The following is a 15199-nucleotide window of genomic DNA, read 5'->3' on the forward strand; positions in this document are numbered from 1 at the left end:
ACCTCCGCTTCATCGGTTTTCCTGAACGATGCGAGAAGGACAACATGGAGCGGTTCCTGACCGGGTGGTTGGAGAGCTGGCTCCCCGAGGGGGCACTGTCTACGTGCTTCGTGGTCGAGAGGGCGCACAGGGCTCTGACCCAGCGACCACCGGAAGGCGAGCGCCCAAGGCCTGTTATCGCTCGGCTGCTGAACTACCATGACCGAGATGTTATCCTCCGGGAGGCGAGGAACAAGGGCTCCCTCGCCTTTGAGAATCACACCATCATGATTTTCCCGGACTACACGAAGATGGTTCAGCAACAGCGGCAATCCTTCATGGACGCTAAGGCTAAACTTAGGGGTCTCAAGATTCAATACTCGCTCCTGTATCCAGCTCGCCTGCGAGTCATATATCAGTCTCGGACCCATTTCTTCGATTCGCCGGAGGAGGTGTTCCGCTGGACAGATGAATCGGTGCGTCTCAGGCCCCATGCCCAACCGGGGCTGGATCCGGGCAGGTCCCAGGGTTCGTCGCCGGAGCGCACAGATCGCCCGAACAGGAAGGGCCGCCATCGGAGGTCCCGCTCCAAGAAGAGATCAGCCTCTGCCAGCGCGGCGCGGCCGGGTGATGCCCGGGACTCGGAGCACTCCGATGCCGGCAGCTGAACTTTGCTGGACCTGCGCGCACCTTGTATGTTCCATCCTGAACTGCCCTGCTTTGGCCGGTGAGACTGTTTCATACTGTCCTTGATGTGCCGGTTAATTCCCTTGTGAAGACTTCAGTTGCTGTCATGGGGATGCAGTGGGGCTTGGGGGTACCACTTGTGGGCCTCAGACCCTCACAGATGTGAGTGTTGTTGGGGGGGGGTGTGTGTGTCATTGCGGGGTTGTTGGGATCCATTGGTATGGTGGGTCCTGGGTCCTCTGTTTGGGACCCGGGTCTCTCCATGCCGCGACAGATACTTCAATGTTTTCTGAGGTATTGGGGTGGTGGGTGTGGGGCGTGGGGGGGGGTGTTGGAGTTGTACTTGTTGGGGGGGCTCGGGGTCGGGAGGGGAGCGCGGTGTTTGTGGGTTGGGGGGGGGGTCCACACATGTCTGAGGCTTTGATTTTTGTCGGTTTGCGGGTGGCACCAGGGTGGGAGGGAGGGCCAGGTTTTGGACTGTGTATCGACAATGGCTGATACTGCGCTTATGTCTCCTTCGAAATCCCTGCGGGTGGTGACATGGAATGTGCGGGGTATCCTGGACAAGATCAAGCGTGGGGCGGTGCTGCGATGGGGGAAGAGGGAGATGGTGGATGTCCTTATGCTCCAGGAGACTCATATGCTGGGCTCCAAGGCCCTCAGCCTCCAGAGGTTCGGCTATCAACAGGTTTACCATGCTGGCTTTGCGAGGGGTTCACGGGGGGTGGCCATATTGGTGCATCGTAGGGTGGCCTATGTTCATGAGAAACAGTGGATCGATCCTCAGGGTAGATTTGTCTTTATTCAAGGCCTGCTGGGCTCCGAGCCGGTGGTTTTTGGAAGTGTTTACGCCCCTCCCCCCCTGCAGTGGGCATTGTCTGAGCGGTTGTTTGCGCTGTGGGATGGAATCCCCGAGGTCCTGACCATGGTGGGGGGTGACTGGAATGACGTCATGGATGTGAGCCTGGACCGCCAGCGACGGGTGCATGTGGTGCCTGATCCCCCTCCCGCGGCTGCTCCCACCCGGTTGTGTGCGACAGTGCGTAGTCTGGGCTGGAATGATGTGTGGCGGCATTTCCACCCCGCGGAGCGGGCCTACACGTATGTCTCGGCGGTGCATGGGTCCTTCTCTAGGCTTGACTATTTGTTTGTACCGGGTGCCTGTCTGAGCCGTGTCAGGGACGCAGCGATACTCCCCAGGGGCCTCTCGAATCACTCCCCTGTCCTGGCCACCGTGACCCTCCCCTCTAAACGGCAGCCATTTCGATGGCGCATGTCCGCCTGGCAGCTACAGCGGCCGGAATACGTGACGCATATACGCCGAGCGATCGACCATTTTTGGCGCGAGAACCTGGTGGGGGGTGTCGATGCCGTTGTGGTGTGGGAAGCGCTGAAGCCTACGATACGGGGCGTCGATATAGCTTGGTGTGCGGCCGCTCGGCGGGAGCATCGGGAGGCCATTGTGACTGCCGCGGCCCGAGTGGAGGCCCTGGAGCAGCGTAGCCGGCTCGGGGGCGATGAGGGGGTCGTGCGACGGCTCCTGCAGGCCCAGCAGACGTATGCCTCGGTTCTATACGAGGAGGCCCGACAGGCGTGGCTCGCCACGCGTAGCAGGGTGTACCAGTGGGGCGACAAGTCCTGCACCATGTTACATCGGCTTTGCCAGGCGACCTTCCAACCCCTAGAACTGCCCGGCCTTGCGGCGGATGACGGGTCGGTCATGTCCGACCCGGATTTACTGGCGGCGAGCTTTGCCCGCTATTACGCGGCACAATATGCTCCCCGAGACCCAGTGGTGGAGAGCGACATAGCCTCATATTTGGACGACCTGCTCCCACGGGCAGTCCCGGATGAGACTAGAGCGGCCCTGGAGGCCCCGCTCACCTCCGAAGAACTTGGAGAGGCCCTTGGCCAGCTGAACACCGGGAAGGTGCCCGGCCCGAGCGGTTATCCTGCCGAATTCTACAAGAAGTTCCACGTTCAACTGGGACCCCATTTCCGCAACGCTCTGGAGGCGGCGAGGTCTCGGGGCGAGCTGCCACCTGACTGGCGCCACGCCGAGATTGTGGTCTTTTTGAAGCCGGGCAGGGCGCCGGATCGGCACGACTCCTACAGGCCGATCTCTCTCCTCAACACAGAGGCCAAGGTTCTGGCGAAAGCCCTTGCGAACCGATTGCTGCCCCACATTGCCGACCTGGTCCACCCTGATCAGGCCGGGTTCATGCCGCGCAGGGCTACCCGGCATAATATCCGACGGGCACAGGCAGCGATTGACGCTATGAGAGACAGGGATGAACAGGCCGCACTCCTTCTTGCGGACATGGACCGGGCCTTCGACTCGGTGAGTTGGGCATATTTGTTCACCTTGCTGGCCCGCCTCAATATAGGGCCGGTCTTCCTGACCTACATTCGCCTCCTGTACACCAATGTCACGGCCTCGGTCCGTGTCGCCGGTGCGGTTTCTGGGCGCTTCCGGATCGGCCGTGGTACCCGACAGGGATGTCCACTCTCCCCCTACTTGTTTGCCCTGGCCATGGAGCCCCTGGCGGCGCGGGTCCGAATGGATGCCCAGCTGCGTGGCTTTGTCTGGAATGACCATCTAACTGATAGGATTGCACTCTATGCTGACGACGTCCTCCTGTTTCTCACTGATTTGCGGCGCTCGGGTCCCCGAGTCTTGGAGATCATGCGTGGGTTTGGCGAGGTCTCGGGGCTTCATCTTAACTTGTCTAAATCAACCCTGTGGGTGCTACGTGGCGGAGTGGTTGCTGGTCCTTGGGCCGCCGACTTGCGCGTGGCGACGGACGGCCTGAAATATCTGGGCGTCTTCCTATCGACTTCACGGGCAGTGGCCTGGACACGCAGTGTCTTACCGGTATGGGACCGAGTCCAAACCGATGTCAAAACATGGTCCAGGATGCCCCTTACAATCTATGGGCGGTCGGCCATCTTTAAGATGGTGGCGCTGCCGAGGCTGCTGTACCAACTCCAGAACTTCCCGCACCCTATTGGCATGGAGTGGTTCCGTCAGGTGAACTCTGTGCTGGGCCGCTTCCTGTGGGATGGCGGAGCTGCCAGGGTGGCCCTGAGAACGTGCTTTCTGTCCACGTACTGTGGGGGCTTGGCCACGTCCGACCTTCTCTCCTACTATCAGGCGTCGCACCTCCTTGTCCTCAATGACTGGTGGTATGGAGACAGGAGTGATCCGGCCTATGCCCTAGAGAGACACCTAATGGGAGATCACTCACTTCACACCATTCTTTACTCAGCTCGTATACGCCGTGGGTTGCCGTCGGTCACTAAAGTGGTCTTTGCCGTGTGGCGGCAGTCTCTGCGCCGTATGGGGTGGTGGGGCAAACTGACCGCCGAAACGCCGCTGTGGCACAATGGCATGCTCCCGGAATTGGCGGCTTTGGCCGGGTTTGAGGGCTGGGAGGCTATTGGTATTACACAACTGGGCCAGGTCATGTCGGGCACCGCCCTCAAGTCCTTTGAGGACCTCCGTGCGGAGTTCCAGATGTCTCACTCCCAATTCTTCCGTTACCTCCAGCTGAGGCATGCCCTAGCCCCGAGTATCGCCGGCCTCGACTCCCTGCCCGAGTTCAGCCCCATTGAGGCGAAAGTGTTTATGGGTGACTTGGGAGATAAGAAGGTTTCCAGGATCTATCAGTCCCTTGTTACACACTGCTCCTCCACTCTCAGCTCCCTTCGGGAAGCGTGGGAGGTGGATGTGGGCGCCCTGGACGAGGATGATTGGAGGGAGGCACTGGAGTCCCCACGTGGCACCGCTGTTGCGGTTCGGCTCCGCCTGATACAATTCAAATACTTGCATCGTGCCTACTACACACGTGAACGCCTGTGGAAGGCTGGATTGATTGCGTCCTCGGAGTGCCTGCGTTGTGGGGAGGTGCCTGGCTCTTTGCTGCATACAGTGTGGTCGTGTGGTCGCCTGGCTGGCTTCTGGAGGGGAGTATGGGGTTGCCTGGCTGAGGTCCTGGGATGGGATCTTCCTCGTACCCACCGATTAGGCCTGCTGCACATTATGGAAGGGGTAGGGGGTAACGTCTATAAGCGCCACCTGTTGCTCCTGGGCCTGGTCGTGGCCAAGCGTGACCTGGCTCGGGCTTGGAAATCTGTAAGGGCTCCCCCCCTGTCTGCATGGAAGGCGGGGCTGGACTACTTCATGGGCCTTGAGAAGCCAGTCTTTGAGGCGCGAGGTTGCCCGCGCAAACATTTCAAAATCTGGAAGCGGTGGGCCGACTACCGCGGCCTGTCCTTGGAACCCCCGGCGGAACAGGAGGAGGACATTTGAACGCAGTGACATTCCTGGCCCGAATGGCAAAGCCCTGGTTGCATCGTACCTGATTCTTTTATGTGTACCGACTTTATGTTGCCTCTGTACATGTGTGGTGGGGGGGGGGGTGTTGGGTAGGGGTGGGGGAGTAGTTGGGGTTGGGGTGGGCAGTTAGGACGTCTTTAAAGCTGAGCTTCATCATTTGATTCATGGATTAACGAGTATATCACTGTGCATTGATACTGTTGTGGGGATCTTGGTATGTGAAGATACCACATTCTTGATACTCTTCTGCTCAATAAAATTGGTTTTGAAAAAAAAAAAACCTATGAAATTCACTGAAAAAACCATAGGTTTCATGCCTGTTATAGTTAGGAATTAGCATTTAAAAAACCTATTAAATTCACTGAAAAACCATAGGTTTCACACCAGTTATAGTTACCTGGAAATTTTACTGACATAAAACCATAGAAATTCCCACGTTATAGTTAGTTGGACTCACTATAACTTGCGCGTGAAATGCACTGCTGATGACATCACTCATGACATGGTCAGTGACATCACCCATGACATCACTGATGACACCATCTTTGTGACAGAGTGACTGACCTCCTTTCACTGTAAAGTAACACTTGAAACACATACTCAAAAATACAAACTAGCATTTTCAAAAAAGTGGAGATACCTATACCAGTTACAACAACCAATTCAGTAATTCCACCATTTATATACACATCCACTCATTCACCAACAGTTCTATATAGTCATTCATACATATACTCACTCATCATATGTAGTGAGACACCTATACATCCGTTAACACACCGACAGTCTTCCAAAAGTTGCTCACACACATATTCACACATGCAAATAAACTATTGAACATCCATTTTTTTGCATATACAGCTATACACACACTACCACCTTACTTCTAAGGAAACTTACACATACTTACTCTCTTAAACAATCACTTATAGAAACACATACTTATTAAAACAAGAACTCTTTCAATCTCTCACATATACTCACTTATATACATCAATACTCACATATACTAGATTAAAACATATGTAGTTACTGATAAAGACACTAGTGAGACAGTCATTCACTTACTAACACATACATAAACACACTCATTCACCCATACAGTCCGGCACATATGCTGTCTTCAAAACACATACAAACAGTGAGTCAGTCATTGATGCTTCTATGTGCTAAGTAACACCCCCACCAAATCAAACAGACAACTATAAAGATACCAAAAAAACATCTAATAACCCATATACACACATATGTAGCTACTCACCAACCCATGCAGTCACTTATACACAAAGTGAAACACTGATACATATATTTAAATATTTAAACATTACTCGCTAATATATGTATTCACTAAGATACACTTAATAAGCCAGTTATTCAATCATTTTTTTTTAAAACATCCATTTAGACACTTATTTAAACATTTATTCTTCCATTGACCTTTACATATACATATATAGAACATATTTATTTTTCCGACAGACACACATTCACTGGTTGGTGTCATCAGTGATGTCATGAGTGATGTCACTGACCATGCCATGAGTGATGTAATATGTGATGTCATCAGCAGTGCATTTCACGTGCAAGTTATAGTGAGTCCAACTAACTATAACGGGGGAATTTCTATGGTTTTATGTCAGTAAAATTTCCAGGTAACTATAACTGGTGTGAAACCTATGGTTTTTTCAGTGAATATATATATATATATATATATATATATATATATATATATATAAATATAATCAATCATTCATTGAGACTGGCCTGGTATGTTATTAGCAGACCCCACGTTTCAATTTAGAAGTCAAAATGCCACCTGGACCAGTTCTCATGGTCTTTGAGGGGACATTTCTGTAGCACTGTTTTATGTAGTTTAGATAATTAGCAGGAAACAACAATGACCTTGTTTTGGTTATAGGGTAGCTGGAGGAATTAATGGGAGAGGCTCTTGGTACAGCTGGGCAGTTTAGAACTGAACTTCTATCTTCTTTAGGTATTGAATCAATTCGGACATTCCCATCACTGGTAGATTCCTTGATGATAAGGGCATCAAGCATTTTCTATTTTTTGGCTTGAATGAGCCGAGCTCTGGTTTGTGGTGGTCAGTGTAATCTGTGTTACACACATCTTGGCGAGATTCAGCTGCTGTGAGATCTATCAAAGCTTATCTGGAGAAAAGGACTAAAGCACTTCATGAAGTCTCTTTGTGTTCCTTTTCCCATGTTTTCTGTTTTGTTTGGGTCAGGAAATTTGTCTGAAGGGTATGTTATATATTTTGTCCGTAGATTACGAATGTGAGAATTCTCTACTATGGTGATTAGGGCTTGCAGGTGTTCTTATGGTAAATATTTTTCAGGTAGCTGATATGGAATAATTAACTGTTTTTGTGATCCGATGTTGGCCTAAGTTTGGTGATGTTGCTCAGTACTTCTATATATGGGATGAAGTACCTCCTGTCGTACCTTTTAAGGATTATGCAACTCACCAAGGAGTTCAGGTACTATATAGAGGAACAAAGGTGAAGGAAGAGTTTCTCTGTAAGGTCACAAAACTTTGAGGTGTCTTGCAATATCCCTATATTGTACATCACAGTGTACCTTATTCCTTATACTGCATTGTCACCCCATCCCCCTTCCCACAAATGACTTGCTTGTTGTTGCTTTTTCTTATGAAAGAGACAGGATGAATAAAATTAGAATCTGGGCTGCAACATTAAAGACACCAACAAGCAGATTTTTTTGAAAAAAGATATTGAGATCAGGTTAATACAACTCATATTTTTTTTAAACACAGTCATATTTAAATAAACAGGCATTCTGATATATCAACTCAACTGTAATAACATTACAGTTGAGCACCCATGACATTTCCTTAAATACAGGTGACTAGAGACTTCACACTTTGCCACTAAAAGGGAAATTATGTATGGGCTTTCATACTGGGATATCAGGCTCCCATGCATAAATAAAAACATAACTCATCAACCACTTGGTAAAACAGTCTTTGGGGCATTGTCTAGCCAACCTCTTCTTATTTAAAACACTCGGACTCTGGCTTGTTAATAGGACGAGAATCTGTGGCCAGCAACCATCCATCGGGTTTCTCCAAGCTGCAGGAATTGGAGCGGTTTGTAGTTCTTCTGTTTTCCCTTCTCTTCTGTCTTAAACTCACTCTTTTTGGAAGTTTGGTGAGGCTTAAATGCATAGATTTTAGGGGAGGTCATTGCCTTGTTCAACACAAGCTGAAACACTCACCTCAGAGATTTTTGTGATCCATGTTTGCATTATTCCAGGCAAGAAGTCAATGAATTTTAATGACAGATGAGCCGTTTCACTTTCAATGTAATAGTCTTTCTGGATAGCACCATCAATTCACCTCTCATTTGAGCCAGATTGCTTGGTGGTAATAACTGTCAGACGCATCCTTGTCAGTACCAGTACCAGTAATATTTCTTATTTTGCGAACACGTCAATGTCAGAATCCCATGTAGACTAAAGCTTAGAATAACCAGTGGTTATTTTGAGCAAGTGGTTTCCAGTGCTGGACACTGGCACTGGATTGTCAACACTGGTACTTATGACAGTCTGCCACGTGGTGGCGCTGTCAGTCCAGTCTAATTTAAAGATGAGCACAACAGTTGTTTATTAATTCATTATACATTAAAAAAGACTAATACATGCCACCCAAGCCATTCTTATAGCTTTGGGTGGCTGGAATAGTCTAGATTATCACACTTGTAAGAGAGTGATGGTTAGTTGTGTTGGTACTATGATTGGCAGTGCTGGCAGGGGCATAGGTGGTGCAAGCTGCAGTGGCCTCCTGATGAGGGCCCTGGCATATATTTCTTTAAAAAAAATTAAGCACTAAGAATAACTAAAATGGTGGCACTACTGTTGGACAACCCAGATGTAGCTCAAGAAAACTGATCCCAAGGCATTGCATAAAGATTCCGAGAACTCGTAGTGCCTTGGGCTGCATACTCAGTATTTCCTACAGCAAAGCCTTTTGCCTAGAAAGGCTTTCCAAAGTTTTGTATAGGAGCTGGGCCTACTGACTGTATTGCAGTCAAGCCTGGGCAGAGTTCGCGGAGAAGTGGCAAAAAAACTCTGCCAAGATATGTGGTATTCTATGAGCGGCGGAGTGGGTTACCTCACGCCGTTAGCAGTGATTTTTAGTGCCAGGTGTTTGTCCTGCGCTGTAAAATCAGCGCGAACGGCATCTCGCCCAGTGCAAGAGGGTGCTGCTCTTTCTGCAGCTCAGGTAGAAGTTCTACTCGAGTGACAGCTTCTTCAACGTGAACAGAAGGTTTCTTAACGTGAGCAGTTGCGACCATTCGCGACTCCCACATGGAGAAATCTCGCTGGGAAGTGGTCTGGCTTTGGACTTTTCTCACTCGTGCTGCTTCCCGGAGGGAGTTTTTCAGAACTCCGCAAGTTGCGTGGAGTGCGAAAAACTGCAAACTCTGCAAGCGAAGCAGTGTTCACTCACAGGCTTAATTGTAATAAAGATGTGGGAAACTTATCTATTGTTTGAGGAGGGGATGCTGTGTCCAGAGGCAAAATCAGTTCATTCCAACCCTCTTCATGTCTCCAAACTATAGACATATAGGTGTGATGCCGTCCTTGTCACACCACCAGTCACATATTCCAATACATTAATCAAGTGGGAGACCCACTTTTTTTGCACCACAAATGACATTATGTTACTTTTCTCCTCCTTATATCTTCTATTACTTTAATGCCAGCTCATAGAGAAATTAGATCCCTTGTTTTTTTTTCCTAAACATCCTTATCCGTCCAAAAAGTAGGCATGAGTTCAGCCTGTGCGTGTACTTCTCTGTCCCACCACGTAGGAGCTTGGACAGGACAATTCAATTTTTATTAGGTCAAGCTATGCAGCGCAGCTGTCTCGTCAAGATCCGCTGTAATCGGTCTGTGAGTTATGTGATAATGGGGTAACCAGATAGACCACTGGACCCGGGTACAATGTGGTACATATAATGTCACAGTGGAGAGCATTCGTAAAGCATAAGGGAGCCGCAAATGATCAAAGTAAACAAAATATAACCACACCGATTAATTCATTCCAACAATGGTTCTTATTTAATTGCATCACAGAGATTGAAATGAATGAAGTATACAGAATCCAATGTATTTCATATTTAAACAATTTATAAAAAGGTGCACACAATGTGAGGTGACAAGTGTATCCCTGCTATGCACTTGTCACCTCACATTGTGTGCACCTTTTTATACATTGTTTAAATATGAAATACACTGGATTCTATATACTGGATTCATTTCAATCCCTGTGATGCAATTAAATAGTAACCATTGTTGGAAAGTGTTAATTGGTGTTGTTCTATTTTGTTTACTGTAATCGGTCTGTGGGTATCAAGTCCATCCCCTTTCTTCACATTGCTTTTCATTTGTCTATGTCAGTGTCCTTCAAAAATCCCTGCTTGCTAGTGGTCTGTCCCTCCTTTCTCTGTTCTATTCCGCCTACAGAGCAGGGGCTTAGCACTGTCTCATTCCACCATGACTCTTTATCTGTTCTATGGGGGGACTATTTTTTCTTGGTTTCCTGCTTGGTTACTGTGTGCCTGTGTTTAGCTTCAGAGCCCTAGCTGCTTACATTCAAATATAGCATTCTTCCTCCTACCTCCTCTTAATGCCATAGTTGTGTTACTGCAGCCTTTTTTACTGCTGCCTCCCCCACCTTGGCTCCTGCTAAGTTGTTTGTTTTAATGATTGTGGACATTCAGCGATGTTCCCGTTTCACAACCACTGCGCTGGTTTCCCTATCATTCTAGTGTATTTTCTCTGCTATCCCTCCCCCTTCTAATCAGTCAGCAGGCTCCAGCCTGGCCTGCCTCACAGCTGAGCTCGCTGTAGGCAGAGACCGGTGTCCCTGCCTCGACTGCTGCTGTAATTAATTCTAATTTGATCATCTGTGCTGAGCGGAATACTTAACTTTTTGTATTGGATCTAAGTGCAAACTGCCTGAGGAATTCCCAGTGAATGAAAAGTGCTCTGCTACCTGCCGTGATCACATGGGTTTTATCCACTGCAGACTGGAACACAACTCGCTGAAGTTGTCTCTGGTTCAATCCGGGTGCCCTGCGAAACCTTAAAAGTTCTATCACAACATAGAGAAAGGAGATGGCAACAGATAAGAGGAATTATATACCCTTTCAGGTAAGAATTGAGGATTTTAATGATAAGAGTTTTCAGGTACAGGCAGGTCGATAATTCAGTCTAGATTTACACAAATCCCAACCCAATTAATAGTTAGTCATGTTTTCTGTCTTCTGGCCTTGATTTTAATTATTTATTTTGAATGGAACAATTGTAGCTATTGTGACTCTCAGTGAATTTAATTCAAAGAACCTTTGTTTTGCCAAAAATCCGGGAAATAGTAGCATTTAGATGGCGTTGCAGCCAAGCCTAGGTGCTGAAGCAAGACTTTTTAGGTCGAGGACCGTAGGCTGCGCTTGTGCAGTCTCGGTCAGAGATTTAATGTTTTCTAGAGTGGGGCTTGAACCCGCCCCTGTTCTCCATTGGCTGGCTTCCTAAACGGAGGCCAGCCATTGGAGGAGAGGGGCGTCCCTCTGTTCAAGCCCCGCCTTTTTCCGATTCGGGGGGCGTCTTTTATCGCTTCTTTCTTGTTTTCTTTCTCTCCTCTTCCCATTTGCTGGAATTTTACCTTCCAGCCAATGGGAAGAGGAGAGAACGAAAACCACGCCCCCGAATACGAAAAAAGACTATGCTTTTTCCGAGGCATTTCTTCCGAGCACTACCGGCGGAGGGTGAAAGCTGCTGAGGCGAGGTAAGCACAGCCCGCTTTCCCCCAGGAGGCCTCGTGGTGACAGAGACCGCCGGTGAGCCTGGGTGGCTGGCTGGGAACACCAAGGCGGGCTGGCTGCTGCACTTCAAAGCCGCAGGCCCTGCCCTTTCGCTTTGCTGGCTGCGCAGGTAGCTTGTTATCCATACTTTCAAGAATCTTTGTCACCTCGTGCGATATTTACTTTTAATGTACCGTTTCCCTCTAGTTCACGCCCGCATTCCTTCTCTGCGCACCCAGCCTCCCAGTCTTCTCCAGCGGTGTGATGTCTGAGGACAGACCTGCAGGAGGTAGGCCCCTGCAGTCAATACTAAAACTCACAGTAAAATGGATCTTCGTCTGGCTCATAGAATGGATGCATCATCCCTACAGCCCTGCAGTCCCATCACTGCCGAGGGGCCCTCACACGGGCAGACCCTCACCCAGTCCACGCCGCTCCATGAGTCAGGCCACAGCAGCACATGAAGGGTGCACTGAAGGCCCTCCGGGCTGCTCAGACGCTGCAGCATCCATGCCCAGGAGCCCCTCACGTGCACCAGCCCATCGCCAGGGCCATGGGCACTCACTCGCTGTGGCTCGGTCAGCAGCACCGACTGGCAGCGTTCCCTGTCCGGGGCAGGCACAGGCCTCGCCCAGGACATTGCAGCAGGCCTCGTCACAGGGCGAGGGAGACACCGGAAGGAGCTCCGGTGACTGAGCCCGGTCTGGAGCAGCTGGGACACGTGTGGAGGAGGAGAGCCCCGCTCCCTCCAGAGGCAGCAGCTGCCGGGCATGTCCGGCCCCACATTTCCCTCAGTAACTGGGCAAAAACAGCCAGAAGCAGCGCAAACCAACAGGTATGCTCTGCACAAGTCTTAGGCGATGATCGCAGAACTAGGAAAGGTGAAGTATGCACAGCATTAGCTCCCCCAACAGTGCTATGCAGATGCAGTCTCCCCTTGAGGGGGCATACCCCACCAGGGCAGTCATAGCCAAGGCCAAAATGCACTGCAGCAACATGTCACACGAGCCTGGCGCCTACCATTTGAAAGCAGGGGGACACTACTGCAGCTACCAGTCTTGTTCAGGCGTGCAATGCCACTGATGTACAAGCTGGGGCACAGAGGCATGGAACCGGTGTGTGCTCTCCAGCCCCTGCCCCCTCGTTCGTTGTGCTTGCTCTCCTGCCCCCCCCCCCCCTCGCTGGTTGAGCTTGCTCACCTGCCCCTGCCCCCTCGTTCGTTGTGCTTGCTCTCCTGCCCCCTCGTTGCTTGTGCTTGCTCTCCTGCCCCTGCCCCCTTGTTCGTTGTGCTTGCTCTCCTGCCCCCTCGTTCGTTGTGCTTGCTCTCCTGCCCCTGCCCCCTCGTTGCTTGTGCTTGCTCTCCTGCCCCCCATCGTTGCTTGTGCTTGCTCTCCTGCCCCCTCGTTTGTTGTGCTTTCTCTCCTGCCCCTGCCCCCTCGTTGCGTGTGCTTGCTCTCCTGCCCCCTCGTTCGTTGTGCTTGCTCTCCTGCCACCCCTTGCTAGTTGTGCTTGCTCTCCTGACCCTGCCGCCTTGTTTGTTGTGCTTGCTCTTCTGCCCCCTCGTTGCTTGTGCTTGCTCTCCTGCCCCTGCCCCCTCGTTGCTTGTGCTTGCTCTCTTGCCCCTGCTCCCTCGTTGCTTGTGCTTGCTCTCCTACCCCTGCCCCCTCGTTGCTTGTGCTTGCTCTCCTGCCCTTGCCCCCGCCCCCTCGTTGGTTGTGCTTGCTCTCCTGCCCTGCTATTGGCATTATAAATGACAATGCCATTTATTTATGTTTTAAAAACAAAAACATAAATAAAAATAATGTCATGAGCAATGCTAATAGCTCTAACTTTAAGAATGCCGAGACCATTGCATTGTAAATGCTTGTTTTTCAACAGGTTGAGATGAAGCCCACACAGTCCATACTGGATTCTTTGGTTGCGCCCCTCTTTGGTTTATTTGTTCAAAATCTTGAACTCATTTCAATGCTGCAGTTGTAAAAGAGATTTGAAACATATGCACTTTCTATGATACAAATAATGTAACAATTTCCCACTTCTTACTGACATGTTACTTCTAAGTAGACGCCTTGTGTTAAAACTGTTCGATTAATACATGTGCACTGCTTGTTTAAAACGAACACTTTTAAATTAAAATACAACAGCAAATTTAGGACTAAACTAACAAACACAAACAAAGTTATGAAATAATTAATTATACAGTTGAAATGACAGAAAATATATCGTCAATGCTGGTATGTATGTTTACTTTGTAGCTTAGAAGCGGTGTTCGAGGTCCTAACGGTTGAGACTTCCTAAAATAAAGAAATAGTCAATTAATCTTCAGATCCGGCCTAGTGATAGCTTTTCATGTCTTTCAGCGTCTTGTATTAATGAATAATAGTAGCAGTGATAACAAGCATTTGAAATGCAATAGGTCTCGCATTTGTGAGAGTTTGAGCTATTGGCATTGTAAATGACAATGCCTTTTATTTATGTGATGTTTTAAAAACATAAATAAAATGCAGTCATTTACAACGCCAATAGCTAAACTCTTGCAAATGCGAGACCTATTGTATTGCAAATGCTTGTTTACCACTCTCTATTTACTGGATGAGTGGAAGATGGGGTCAAAACTAGGAACCGCCAAATCTACAAAATGCCAATGTTACGGTAGAGTCCATCTGGACATGACACTTTTATCCAGATGACATCACCATCCAGAATTTAACCTTAGTCGCCTAAGCAACATGATTTTAGCCTGAGTTTCAGCAACGTGGGATGAGAAAACGCACACACAGTAGGTTACACACAGTAGGTTAATAAACAGTAACATATGAACAGAGGTGGGGAAAACGGATCCATGGCGTAGTTCTCATGTCGAATTCCCAACATTTATGGTCGGCTATATTTACTGCAAATCTTCAATATCTTATTTTCATGATTCAACTTACCTTCTCTGTCGGTTGCTGTAACATCTTTCTCCTGAGCGTGACTATCTGCAAAGTTTACAGTGTCACGTGTCCCTGCTGTCACAACGTAGCAGGAGGTCGCTGGGTCTCAGACCCCCTAAACACAGCTCTCTCCAGACCTTACCCGGATAAGAACCTGTGGTCCGATCAGTGCTCATGCTCCGCACAAGGGACACGCTTATAGCCGCATGCGCAATGTACCAGAGCCGGACATTGCGCGTGCGTTAAGGAAGAGACACTGATCACCAAGAACAGACTAAGGGAAACCCCCTACCTATCCATGGCACATTTCCTGGATGTTTTAAACAGAACGTCTCGGGACATGCTCAGCAGCAGCTAAAAGTTGTTTCAGCGCGGCTAGAGGACCACGTCTAGCGAACCAGCCGTCCAACATTTTTG

At 49.2% G+C, this 15199-nt stretch overlaps 1 protein-coding gene across 4 annotated transcripts in view; it reads right to left on the minus strand.

Moving 5' to 3' along the window:
* Positions 1–14941, minus strand: part of LOC147712288 (uncharacterized) — a 126380-nt gene extending 111439 nt beyond the window's left edge. For all 4 annotated transcript variants that reach the window (XR_015295988.1, XM_086923023.1, XM_086923022.1 and 1 more), the window contains exon 1: positions 14783–14941. Coding sequence is in view for 3 of the 4 variants with exons in the window: in XM_086923023.1 (XP_086779149.1) it covers positions 14783–14806 (24 nt within the window). In the remaining variant the exon portion in view is untranslated. The remainder of the gene's footprint in view (positions 1–14782) is intronic.
* Between the last annotated feature and the right edge of the window lie 258 nt (positions 14942–15199).

This window comes from Lissotriton vulgaris, chromosome 5 (genome assembly GCF_964263255.1).
Source record: "Lissotriton vulgaris chromosome 5, aLisVul1.2, whole genome shotgun sequence".
NCBI lineage: Eukaryota > Metazoa > Chordata > Amphibia > Caudata > Salamandridae > Lissotriton > Lissotriton vulgaris.